General features: G+C 45.4%; 1 protein-coding gene across 1 annotated transcript in view; it reads left to right on the top strand.

The window, feature by feature from the left end:
• BANP (BTG3 associated nuclear protein) overlaps window positions 1–11,306 on the top strand; it is a 469,223-nt gene extending 457,917 nt beyond the window's left edge. Inside the window, exons 12-13 of the mRNA XM_075326225.1 lie at window positions 795–938; window positions 8,757–11,306. Coding sequence (XP_075182340.1) covers window positions 795–938; window positions 8,757–8,825 — 213 coding nt within the window. The 3' untranslated portion in view covers window positions 8,826–11,306. The remainder of the gene's footprint in view (window positions 1–794; window positions 939–8,756) is intronic.
• The last annotated feature ends 2,423 nt before the right edge of the window (window positions 11,307–13,729 follow it).

The raw sequence follows: 13,729 nt of genomic DNA, 5'->3' as shown, positions 1-13,729 counted from the left end.
GTTCTCGATATGAATCTTCGTGTCGTTCTAGTATTCGGCTATGTTGTTGCTCTGATACATTTTTGCAGTCTGTTTATTGTGAAGGTGGCAGCTACAGTCATGAATACGTTAAAAATGGCCATCGACTCCCGACGCCAAAAGTCATTTCAATAAAAAGTGTGGAAAGTTTGGTGCCGGTTTATCTTAATTGTAGGCTGTGACCCGCTAATACTTTTACCCCTTAGAAAACATACCCCATAAGTAACTCCTGTAGTTGGTTCATGCGTTTCCTCTAGGACTTTGCTCAGTGCTTCCTCTCTTTATTCTTCCGTAATTCTTGTTTTTTAATGTGTTTTTTTTTTTTTAATCATTTTTCTCAATTGAAAGACGTAATTTATGATTGAAGCAAAAAAATCCTGGTTTGGTCGTATTTTCCGGGACGGTAAGGGTTATGTTGTGGCCGCCTGTTCCAGCGGCTCTGGATACACATGCCACTCAATGTTTCCTGGCCATTTCAGAGAGCTCGGTGGTTGTCTACTCCGGAATTCCACCCTGTAATCATCACTGCGGTATGCTTATTTGGCTGGCATTGAGTATACAATAGTCCTCTGGAGCCTCTCCTTAATTCTGGCTTTACCTCTTCAGTGCTGGAATGAATCAGCAGTGGGCACGGGGCAGATGGACTCTTATGTTCATGGAATTGTTTATTTTACAACCTCCAGTTCAGAATATAAATCCAGAAGTTAATCATCCAATTACCGTGACCTATATTAATAGCGGATACTGTTATTTAACCATTTCTCCCCTTGTTTCAGGTTCTCCAGGGAGCACAACTCATTGCTGTCGCCTCTGCTGACCCAACGACTGGAGTCGTCAATGGCTCCCCCCTTCAGGGCAATGATATCCAGGTCCAATATGTCCAACTTGCACCAGTTAGTGAAACCTCACCAACAGCTCAGGTATGTTACAGGCCATAATCTATAATACCTGCTTCATACAAAGGGTTAATGTGTCTCTGGAAGAGTATGGTATAATTGGGCATTTACTGCCGCCTCAACCACAGTGGCATCTGTTTATACCGGATACACTTTCAAACACATGTAATTTGGAAACATTGTAACACTGAGAATACAAAGTGCATGTCTTCTGTGCCTCTGCTGACCCCTCTGCATTGTAGGTTTTAAATGGGGGGTGGGATATCTATTGGCGGTTACTAATGTTACAGGAGGGTAATAAAAGCCCTTGAGAGACTTCACCTTACATATATTTCAGATATTAATCACCACAATGTTTATGGGAGGGATCACCCAAAACTAGAAACATTCTCTTGGTTTTAGACACCAGGTTTTCTCATTAGTTACTAAGAAGTTATGTAACTTTTGCCTCTGGGTTGGTCTTGTTCACTTCCCTCTCTTCCCGTCTGTTGCCTCTGGGTTGATCTTATTCACTTCTCTCTCTTCCCGTCTGTTGCCTCTGGGTTGGTCTTGTTCATTTCTCGATCTCTTCCCGTCTGTTGCCTCTGGGTTGGTCTTGTTCATTTCTCTCTCTTCCCGTCTGTTGCCTCTTTGTTGGTCTTGTTCACTTCTCTCCTCCCGTCTGTTGCCTCTGGGTTGGTCTTGTTCATTTCCCTCTCTTCCCATCTTTTGCCTCTGGGTTGGTCTTGTTCATTTCTCTCTCTTCACGTCTGTTGCCTCTGGGTTGGTCTTGTTCATTTCTCTCTTTTCCCATCTTTTGTCTCTGGGTTGGTCTTGTTCATTTCTCGATCTCTTCCCGTCTGTTGCCTCTGGGTTGGTCTTGTTCACTTCTCTCTTCCCGTCTGTTGCATCTGGGTTGGTCTTATTCACTTCTCTCCCTTCCCGTCTGTTGCCTCTGGGTTGGTCTTGTTCATTTCCCTCTCTTCCCATCTTTTGCCTCTGGGTTGGTCTTGTTCATTTCTCTCTCTTCCCGTCTTTTGCCTCTGGGTTGGTCTTGTTCACTACTCTCTCTTCCCGTCTGTTGCCTCTGGGTTGATCTTATTCACTTCTCTCTCTTCCCATCTGTTGCCTCTGGGTTGATCTTATTCACTTCTCTCTCTTCCCGTCTGTTGCCTCTGGGTTGGTCTTATTCACTTCTCTCTCTTCCTGTCTGTTGCCTCTGGGTTGGTCTTGTTCATTTCTCTCTCTTCCCGTCTGTTGCCTCTGGGTTGGTCTTGTTCATTTCTCGATCTCTTCCCGTCTGTTGGCTATGGGTTGGTCTTATTCACTACTCTCTCTTCCCGTCTGTTGCCTCTGGGTTGGTCTTGTTCATTTCTCTCTCTTCCAGTCTGTTGCCTCTGGGTTGGTCTTGTTCATTTCCCTCTCTTCCCATCTTTTGCCTCTGGGTTGGTCTTGTTCACTTCCCCTCTCTTCCCGTCTTTTGCCTCTGGGTTGGTCTTGTTCATTTCTCTCTCTTCACGTCTGTTGCCTCTGGGTTGGTCTTGTTCATTTCTCTCTTTTCCCGTCTTTTGCCTCTGGGTTGGTCTTGTTCACTTCCCTCTCTTCCCGTCTGTTGCCTCTTTGTTGGTCTTGTTCACTTCTCTCTTCCCGTCTGTTGCCTCTGGGTTGGTCTTGTTCATTTCTCTCTTTTCCCATCTTTTGTCTCTGGGTTGGTCTTGTTCATTTCTCGATCTCTTCCCGTCTGTTGGCTATGGGTTGGTCTTGTTCACTACTCTCTCTTCCCGTCTGTTGCCTCTGGGTTGGTCTTATTCACTTCTCTCCCTTCCCGTCTGTTGCCTCTGGGTTGGTCTTGTTCATTTCCCTCTCTTCCCATCTTTTGCCTCTGGGTTGGTCTTGTTCATTTCTCTCTCTTCCCGTCTTTTGCCTCTGGGTTGGTCTTGTTCACTACTCTCTCTTCCCGTCTGTTGCCTCTGGGTTAGTCTTGTTCATTTCTCGATCTCTTCCCGTCTGTTGGCTATGGGTTGGTCTTGTTCACTACTCTCTCTTCCCGTCTGTTGCCTCTGGGTTGGTCTTGTTCATTTCTCTCTCTTCCCGTCTGTTGCCTCTTTGTTGGTCTTGTTCATTTCTCTCTCTTCCAGTCTGTTGCCTCTTTGTTGGTCTTGTTCACTTCTCTCTTCCCGTCTGTTGCCTCTGGGTTGGTCTTGTTCATTTCTCTCTCTTCCAGTCTGTTGCCTCTGGGTTGGTCTTGTTCATTTCCCTCTCTTCCCATCTTTTGCCTCTGGGTTGGTCTTGTTCACTTCCCCTCTTTTCCCGTCTTTTGCCTCTGGGTTGGTCTTGTTCACTTCTCTCTCTTCCCATCTTTTGCCTCTGGGTTGGTGTTGTTCACTTCCCTCTCTTCCCGTCTTTTGCCTCTGGGTTGGTCTTATTCACTTCTCTCCCTTCCCGTCTGTTGCCTCTGGGTTGGTCTTGTTCATTTCTCTCTTTTCCCATCTTTTGTCTCTGGGTTGGTCTTGTTCATTTCTCGATCTCTTCCCGTCTGTTGCCTCTGGGTTGGTCTTGTTCACTTCTCTCTTCCCGTCTGTTGCATCTGGGTTGGTCTTATTCACTTCTCTCCCTTCCCGTCTGTTGCCTCTGGGTTGGTCTTGTTCATTTCCCTCTCTTCCCATCTTTTGCCTCTGGGTTGGTCTTGTTCATTTCTCTCTCTTCCCGTCTTTTGCCTCTGGGTTGGTCTTGTTCACTACTCTCTCTTCCAGTCTGTTGCCTCTGGGTTGGTCTTGTCCATTTCTCTCTTTTCCCGTCTTTTGCCTCTGGGTTGGTCTTGTTCACTTCTCTCTCTTCCCATCTTTTGCCTCTGGGTTGGTGTTGTTCACTTCCCTCTCTTCCCGTCTTTTGCCTCTGGGTTGGTCTTATTCACTTCTCTCCCTTCCCGTCTGTTGCCTCTGGGTTGGTCTTGTTCATTTCTCTCTCTTCCAGTCTGTTGCCTCTGGTTTGGTCTTGTTCACTTCTCTCTTCCAGTCTGTTGCATCTGGGTTGGTCTTATTCACTTCTCTCTCTTCCTGTCTTTTGCCTCTGGGTTGGTCTTGTTCTTTTCCCGTCTTTTGCCGCTGGGTTGATCTTGTTCACTTCCCTCTCTTCCCGTCTGTTGCCTCTTTGTTGGTCTTGTTCATTTCTCTCTTTTCCCGTCTTTTGCCTCTGGGTTGGTCTTGTTCACTTCCCTCTCTTCCCTCTTTGTTGGTCTTGTTCACTTCTCTCTTCCCGTCTGTTGCATCTGGGTTGGTCTTATTCACTTCTCTCCCTTCCCGTCTGTTGCCTCTGGGTTGGTCTTGTTCATTTCCCTCTCTTCCCATCTTTTGCCTCTGGGTTGGTCTTGTTCATTTCTCTCTCTTCCCGTCTTTTGCCGCTGGGTTGATCTTGTTCACTTCCCTCTCTTCCCGTCTGTTGCCTCTTTGTTGGTCTTGTTCATTTCTCTCTTTTCCCGTCTTTTGCCTCTGGGTTGGTCTTGTTCACTTCCCTCTCTTCCCTCTTTGTTGGTCTTGTTCACTTCTCTCTTCCCGTCTGTTGCATCTGGGTTGGTCTTATTCACTTCTCTCCCTTCCCGTCTGTTGCCTCTGGGTTGGTCTTGTTCATTTCTCTCTCTTCCCATCTTTTGCCTCTGGGTTGGTCTTGTTCATTTCTCTCTCTTCCAGTCTGTTGCCTCTGGGTTGGTCTTGTTCATTTCCCTCTCTTCCCATCTTTTGCCTCTGGGTTGGTCTTGTTCACTTCCCCTCTCTTCCCGTCTTTTGCCTCTGGGTTGGTCTTGTTCATTTCTCTCTCTTCACGTCTGTTGCCTCTGGGTTGGTCTTGTTCACTTCCCTCTCTTCCCGTCTGTTGCCTCTTTGTTGGTCTTGTTCACTTCTCTCTTCCCGTCTGTTGCCTCTGGGTTGGTCTTGTTCATTTTTCTCTCTTCCTGTCTTTTGCCTCTGGGTTGGTCTTGTTCATTTCTCTCTTTTCCCATCTTTTGTCTCTGGGTTGGTCTTGTTCATTTCTCGATCTCTTCCCGTCTGTTGGCTATGGGTTGGTCTTGTTCACTACTCTCTCTTCCCGTCTGTTGCCTCTGGGTTGGTCTTATTCACTTCTCTCCCTTCCCGTCTGTTGCCTCTGGGTTGGTCTTGTTCATTTCCCTCTCTTCCCATCTTTTGCCTCTGGGTTGGTCTTGTTCATTTCTCTCTCTTCCCGTCTTTTGCCTCTGGGTTGGTCTTGTTCACTACTCTCTCTTCCCGTCTGTTGCCTCTGGGTTGGTCTTGTTCATTTCTCGATCTCTTCCCGTCTGTTGGCTATGGGTTGGTCTTGTTCATTTCTCTCTCTTCCAGTCTGTTGCCTCTTTTTTGGTCTTGTTCACTTCTCTCTTCCCGTCTGTTGCCTCTGGGTTGGTCTTGTTCATTTCTCTCTCTTCCAGTCTGTTGCCTCTGGGTTGGTCTTGTTCACTTCCCCTCTCTTCCTGTCTTTTGCCTCTGGGTTGGTCTTGTTCATTTCTCTCTCTTCACGTCTGTTGCCTCTGGGTTGGTCTTGTTCATTTCTCTCTTTTCCCATCTTTTGTCTCTGGGTTGGTCTTGTTCATTTCTCGATCTCTTCCCGTCTGTTGCCTCTGGGTTGGTCTTGTTCACTTCTCTCTTCCCGTCTGTTGCATCTGGGTTGGTCTTATTCACTTCTCTCCCTTCCCGTCTGTTGCCTCTGGGTTGGTCTTGTTCATTTCCCTCTCTTCCCATCTTTTGCCTCTGGGTTGGTCTTGTTCATTTCTCTCTCTTCCCGTCTTTTGCCTCTGGGTTGGTCTTGTTCACTACTCTCTCTTCCAGTCTGTTGCCTCTGAGTTGGTCTTGTCCATTTCTCTCTCTTCCTGTCTTTTGCCTCTGGGTTGGTCTTGTTCATTTCTCTCTTTTCCCGTCTTTTGCCTCTGGGTTGGTCTTGTTCACTTCTCTCTCTTCCCATCTTTTGCCTCTGGGTTGGTGTTGTTCACTTCCCTCTCTTCCCGTCTTTTGCCTCTGGGTTGGTCTTATTCACTTCTCTCCCTTCCCGTCTGTTGCCTCTGGGTTGGTCTTGTTCATTTCTCTCTCTTCCAGTCTGTTGCCTCTGGTTTGGTCTTGTTCACTTCTCTCTTCCAGTCTGTTGCATCTGGGTTGGTCTTATTCACTTCTCTCTCTTCCTGTCTTTTGCCTCTGGGTTGGTCTTGTTCTTTTCCCGTCTTTTGCCGCTGGGTTGATCTTGTTCACTTCCCTCTCTTCCCGTCTGTTGCCTCTTTGTTGGTCTTGTTCATTTCTCTCTTTTCCCGTCTTTTGCCTCTGGGTTGGTCTTGTTCACTTCCCTCTCTTCCCTCTTTGTTGGTCTTGTTCACTTCTCTCTTCCCGTCTGTTGCCTCTGGGTTGGTCTTGTTCATTTCTCGTCTTTTGCCGCTGGGTTGGTCTTGTTCACTTCCCTCTTTGTTGCCTCTTTGTTGGTCTTGTTCACTTCTCTCTTCCCGTCTGTTGCCTCTGGGTTGGTCTTGTTCATTTCTCTCTTTTCCCGTCTTTTGCCTCTGGGTTGGTCTTATTCACTACTCTCTGTTCTCGTCTGTTACCTCTGGGTTGGTCTTGTTCACTTCCCTCTTCCCGTCTGTTGCCTCTGGGTTGGTCTTATTCACTTCTCTCTCTTCCCGTCTGTTGCCTCTGGGTTGGTCTTGTTCATTTCTCTCTTTTCCCGTCTTTTGCCTCTGGGTTGGTCTTGTTCACTTCCCTCTTCCCGTCTGTTGCCTCTGGGTTGGTCTTATTCACTTCTCTCTCTTCCCGTCTGTTGCCTCTGGGTTGGTCTTATTCACTTCTCTCTCTTCCCGTCTGTTGCCTCTGGGTTGGTCTTGTTCATTTCTCTCTTTTCCCGTCTGTTGCATCTGGGTTGGTCTTGTTCACTTCCCTCTTCCCGTCTGTTGCCTCTGGGTTGGTCTTATTCACTTCTCTCTCTTCCCGTCTGTTGCATCTGGGTTGGTCTTGTTCACTTCTCACTCTTCCTGTCTTTTGCCTCTGGGTTGGTCTTGTTCACTTTTTTCTTCCCATCTTTTGCCTCTGCCTTTGGAGATCAAGAACTTTAACATTTTTTTCTTGACTATGAGGGCTTTTTTCAAGTTGATTTATTTTTTTAAATGGCACAATTTTGGGACATCTAGATATAGAAATTGTATTTTTTTTTTTTGGTCGGGGTGCAAAAAAAACCAAAACAGCAGTTTATTTTTTTCCCCCCTATTTCACCATACTCGTAGTATAAATGTATTAATGTTCACAGGTTGTATTCTTAATTACTTATCCACTGAACATTCATATGCAAAAGAATTGTCAATTTGGTGTGCCTCCTCTTCATTGTATTGGTAGAGATAGTGTCCTGTCCTACATAGAAGAGGCATACAGTAGGTGACTATCCTGCATAGCATGGGTTGTTTTTACAGTCCGCTATACAATTCCTCAGTTAACACCTCTGACAACCGTAAATGTCGGGAAACAACCCAGTAGAAAAAAAAAAGACCTGTTTGTAGAACCTGGGAGATATTTGGCTGGTCGGGTGCACATACATTGGGTGAATACATTGTGCAACTCCTTATTACTGCATTCTGCACCTGGGGTTGGTATTAGGAGACTTGGGATATTCAGGGGGAAAAAAAAAAAGCCCCCGCACTGTTCAGAACTATTCCTGTTTATGGGACTGACGAGTGATATTGAGCCCAAAGTCAGATGTTCATTGATGTGATCAGAATATTCTTGTAGATCAGTAATAATCCACATTACGCAGGGAACCTTCTCCTCTGCAATGTGATATTCTAATAAATAGGAATTACATGGAATTTGTAACAAAAAAACCTGGAATGTAGAATTTTCATTCCTGAGGACGGGAGTGTCTATTCATCTCCTGCAGCTCAGATATAGAATAACCGCCCCAAACCTGCCACTCAGCGGGGTCACTAATAACGGTTTTATCAATGCCAGCAATGACTTTGATGATGCCAAGACCTGGACTCTGCGGTTTCTGTATTTAATTTCAAACACCTTCTATTCCCTAAAAAATAAATTGAAGTAAAAGCAAACATCCTCCGAGAATCTGCGGGGACTCCCAGCGCTGAGCCCGACCTTGCCAGCCGCGATTGAACTTGAGAATTATATTGTATTGTCTAGTCCAGGGAATATGCCGCCATTACTAGAGGTAGGTGTCCATTTGTGTCCAGGAAGGTAGCGCCTCCCAGGGCATCTTCAGAGGACCTTGTCACCCAACTGTAAACGCCTACGGTTCTGCTTGCGTGTCACTGACCCGATAGTCCACCATCAGAACCTCTCACAATAACGACTGCTTTATTAAACACTGGAGACTTTGTGATTAAGTAAATGCAAATTTGAAGAAACGCATAGTAATTAAACCCCAGACGAGGCTCTTTTTGCCTCAAAACTTGTCGCCTGGGGGTAATGACTAATGTGATACTGTTCTGTACTCGCTGTATCAACATGTCTGGGATGATTATTTGGTCCAAGACGTCTACTAATTTTTGATGTTATTTTTTATTCCTACATTGTTTGATGTTGATCTTATCTACAGTTTATGAAATTTGTATTCACTGTAATATATAGATATATATATTTTTACTGCCAGGGGAACTGAAGGTCCCCCGTACTCGGCAAATCTCCACAGTGTGTTGGCTGCACCTCAAACAGACCCAGGCTGCCACCTAACAAGCCCTGGTACGTTTGCTCCCTCGTCATTACAGTGGAGCGCGGTCATATTTCACCATTACGTTTGGTTGCGAGCCTGTGTTATCGGATTGTATACACTGCCTTGTGATTACAATATCATTATATTCATGGATTTCTTCTTTTTCAGGCAGTGGAGCCGCTGCAATCTGCACTACAGCCAGAAATGCACATCGAGCAGGAATCTATTCAGATCTAGTAGCCGGACGGGCAGAACTGTACTATGAAAACATTCTGCGAATGTGTGAGCTGCCGGCGTCCGGTCATCCACAGGACTACGTTCAATGACTTATCCTCTAAGGATGCAATTTTTTTTTTTTCCTGATTTCTCCCATGACGTGTTCTGTTCTGCTACATGGCTGTTCACAGTGAAATCCCCTCCAGCCACGCTCTCCTCTCCTGAACAACCATGAATCTGTCGCCTAATCACAACTGAACGTTTCGTCATCAATCAGCCTAAAGGATCATTCAGGAGCGTGAGATAAGGGCTACAGAGAAGCTGCAGAAAAACTAATGAAAAAGTACATGTATTTTGGATGGAAAGAAAAGGTGTCCACATTCTATGAATATTCAGTCAATAAGCTCGGACGCCTACTTGTGCACTCTTACGTTTCAGCTTGGATATTGCCCGATCTCTGACCAAATGTTAATGGTCCTGCCATAATATTCACCTGTGGTATGAGGTCACCCAGCTATCTTCAGACGTCTCAAATCTGGAGGTTCATCAATTTGTGAAAAAAACACGAAACCTAAAATACCAAGTACCATTCATATCTCCATGGATAAATGTGAAACATGTAACGCAGTGAGGAGATGTCTTCCCAGCCGAGCGGTCAGTTCGCCTATCATCAATGCTCACATCTTGGACTACACCGTTACATATATACAGCCATCATGAATGTTGTGGTACTTTTATACAAAAGAGCTTATATTTTAGGTTTAGTGGTTCTTTCAAAGTTTCCACAAACCTCAAGAACATCAAAAGTTGTTAAATATCTACTGCGATGTTCTCCGCTCGAGCCAAGATGACTTCTGAAGCGTTGTTGGCCTCCGAGACGAGGCGGCTGAAGAAATGTTACTGGGACTAGTTTACCTAATTGCAATTAGGAGGAATATGCAAGTTATAATTTCTATAACCCTGAAATCAAAGAAAAAAATATCATGGCTGCTTTATTCAGTGCTTGGTATAGCAGCTTAGTAAGGAAGCAATCCCCGAAACGCATCACCTACATCTGTGTATATGTACGTAGTGTAATGGAAGTGCAGTAATTTACTCACCCATCACCATCTGCTCCGGTCGTCTTTGGGTCAAGTGATGGATGTTCTGACTTTGGGGATCACACTGGGGTTTATGTGTGAGTGCGAAGTCGCTATTACAATGCTAGACTATGGAGTCTTGTCCTAAGGCTGGAGTCACACTTGCAATAGACTTTCGAGAGTCTCACATTGCATCACCTGGCGTGGCCCGCCGCTCTCCGGACAGGAGCGTCTCAGCTGCATAGAAATACATGCAGCCAACCCGCTCCTGTTAGAGAGTCCGGCCGTGCCGGGTGTTGCAATGCGAGACTTGCGCGAGTGTGACTCTAGCCTAAGACTCATTCTGTCGCTCCATAGACTTACTTCTGGTTCACACACAAAACTTCATTGTGGCTCACAAAGTCAGAATATCCCTCACCTTAAACCGAAAATGATTTAGCAGAGCGGTGCTGAAAACAAAAAGACTGTGATCAGGGAGTAAATACCACATTTACATGAAATCTGGCAATACATTTGGTGGGAGCGCTTCTTTAAAGCACCATTCCAGGGCTGAAAAACAAAGTCCCCTGGCTCCTGTCATGTACCCACCTTCCTGCAGCTTCATTGTTTTTCAGCATTGCTATGGTCCCGTGGCGCCATTTTATGCTCATAACTTCTGGCAAGTCAGAAGTTAGGTCACCAGGTCACAATGCAAGTCTATGAGAGCCATAACGAGGCTCTCATGGACTTGTATTGAATTGTGACCTCCGGCACGCTCCAGCAAATGACCGGAGTCACACTGGAAAAAGATGAAGATGGCGGCAGGTGAACATGTGACGGGGTCTTATATGTAAAGCTCCACACCGGCGCTGAAATAGAAAAACCGCTGGAGTGGGGCTTTCAGTAAATAAGGTTGGTCTGTGATACCAGACACAACCCGCAGACAGAAGTGCTGTTTTTAGTAGGAAGTAGCCATGTGTTTAAATTCCATGCAACACCGTTCACAAACTGATATAATACAATTATAATTTGAGATTAGGGTTTTTTTTGTAATAATTTGAGTCCTTGATCATTTCCCTATCATCTGATGACACGTGTATAACAGAATAATCTTCTCAGTCAGGCAAAGCTTCTGGTTACAATGATTATCAATGATCGGGTGTGACATATACAGCTCCAAGCCTAATGCACAGAACTGATGTGAACAGAGCCTAAAGCCAGTCCGTGTCATCAAAGCGATACATCAAGTGATAATGTATAACAGGGAATATCTGCACTGGCCCCCAAGTCACTGATGCTTTGTATTATATGAAACCTCTTTGACTTTCCCAAGAGCAAGGGAAGTAGCGGCCTCCGTTTTAGGATACAAACCATTTGTATCTCACTTCTGTGGTCACATTATTAATAATGCTTGGACAGCAGAAGCCTTAATAAAGATGTATTTATGAGCAATGTGTGGGAGTGATCTATGTGAGCCTGCACCTCGATGGGTAGTAAAGGAAAATGGACATGAGGCGCTAAAGCCAGCAGATAATTCACAATGCCATCATTTTACTACAACCGCAGCCACCTGATTGTGCACATTGAACACAGCATTCAGAGCACCTTCACAATGGGAGATGGGGGCAGACGTGGAGGAGCTTGGTCACCTCTTTTCTGCTTATTAGGCTCAGAATTAATGAATATTTATGGTTGTAAGGATATGTAATGTGTAGATGAAATACCACAGCATTCGTGCACCCAAATCCACCACACACACAAGCTGGGACCGGTCTCCTGTCCCGTCGATCTCTGCAGGGGTGACCACTTCTGACCGCTATAATCTTACAACAGGAGAGGAATCTTATTGCAGATCATCCAGTCTTGACTCAGCGCTCTCTACCACAGCCCCGCAGATGATGGGATGGCAGAGGCAACAGTCAGGTACGGCGCACTGGCAACATCACGGCCAGTTTGTCGCTTGGCATCGTGTGTACAGAACAGGATAGTTCTTGTAACCACTTTGTGCCGAAAACAAATCCTTCAGCTAAAGTTGGCAGCAATGTATTACAGTTCTGTAATTGTAGCTGAAATTCACGATTGCAAACATTCCAACCACCGAAGAGAGGAAGCGTATAAATATACCTAATCATATATCTACTGCAGAGCAGAGGGCTGTGTCCGGAGAACGCTGCGTTTGTAGTCCGGACTGGAACGCCTTAGTAGTGTGAGGCATGTCAGTGGAACAAACAGGACACATCTTACTGGTAGAGTCACAGACAGATCGTGGAGATCTCCAATACCTAGAGCACCAGTAATGGTGACAATAGCCGTACACTGGTATTTTTGTGATTGAGACCTGATAGTAATGCTGCAGGTGCACACAATCATGTCTGATTTTTCCATGTACGAGTACAGTGGAACCTTGGTTTATGAGAACAGTCCGTTCTGGGAGTCTGCTTGTAAACCAAGTTACTCGTCTAGCAAAGCAAAATTTCCCATAGGAAATAATGCAAGCTCAGACAATTCGTTCCACAACTTGTTCAATGTCCCATCCTGGTCCCCTATTGTGCCATTCCACACACGCACAAACACACACACATATTATGTTCACCTTACCTTCCCTCGCCGGCCTCCTGGTTCTTGTAGTCCACGGGTACAGGATGTGTATCGGCTAACCATCGCGACCGTTCCCGGAGCTTCCGCTGCCAGCCCTTTGAGAATCGCTGACAGCGGAAGTTCCTCCATCGGAGGACTACAAAAACCAGGAGGCTGGCGAGGGAAGGTAAGGTGAGCATAATATATGTGTTTGTGCGGACTGCAAGAGAGGGTCAGAGCGCGGTGAAAGTACGGACCCGGAAGTGTGTGCGGTGAGTATTTGCTCGTACAGCAAAGATTGCTCGTAAACTGAGTTACAGATTTACAGCAAGCTTTGCTCGTATAGCGAATACTCTCACACCAAGTTACTCGTATACCGAGGTTCCACTGTATAACCGACTATTCTGATCAGTGTGGTCCGAGTGTCATCTGTTTTTCTCGTAAGTGGAGAAATGAAAAGAGAAAAAAAGTTCCTCCATTTTCACAGTCTGAAATCAGACCACACTACAATGTCCACTCCTTTCAGGACCGAAGAGAATGTATTCGGTAATTTGAGTCATCTCTAAATTAGTTTCTAGCAATTCTTCTTTATACATTTTTAAAATGTAATTTGGTCATAAGATGAGGGGAATTGATTGAACCCCCAGATCTTAACACTCACCAGGAAACATAGTGTTAAATCCAAACCCATTTCCTATCATCACTGGACCTTTGAAAGGAATCTGTCACCCTATCTAAACTATTAATACAGGTTATAGACTGCTGAAAAGTCCTACCTGTCTGCCTCATATCAGACGCCTCGTGGATAAAGTAGTCTTTTATCCCTTTATGTAAATGAGCTGTTCCAGGCTCTGGAGAAGACGCTGCCTGGAAGATAAACTAATCTCTGGAGGGAGTTAAGTGACACATTGCTGGAATCAGTATCTCTACGCCTACATCATGAGGACGAGAGGAGAAAACCACAAATATAAAGGATCAGTTACAGTGGACGAGTGGAGAAAACCACAAATATAAAAGGATCACTTACCACTGAAGGAAATGTTGATGAATCAGTGTCTAGTGTCTGTGCTGTGCTCAGGCTTCATACCACTAATGCATTTCATTATTTCTCTATAACAGAGCGAGCGGACATTGGTTTACCTGTCTTTGATCGATCACCCCTATGACCTCTGTGATGACAACTGAGTGTAACATACCAGTCCTCTCACAATATGTTGCTGCTCATCCTTGACTTCAAAGTAAAACTGCTCTTCATGCACAGTCTAATCCTGCCATCCAGTTTTCAGTGTC

This window comes from Anomaloglossus baeobatrachus, chromosome 10 (genome assembly GCF_048569485.1).
Source record: "Anomaloglossus baeobatrachus isolate aAnoBae1 chromosome 10, aAnoBae1.hap1, whole genome shotgun sequence".
Classification (NCBI taxonomy): Eukaryota; Metazoa; Chordata; class Amphibia; order Anura; family Aromobatidae; genus Anomaloglossus; species Anomaloglossus baeobatrachus.
This window is presented reverse-complemented; position numbering and strand designations above follow the sequence as displayed.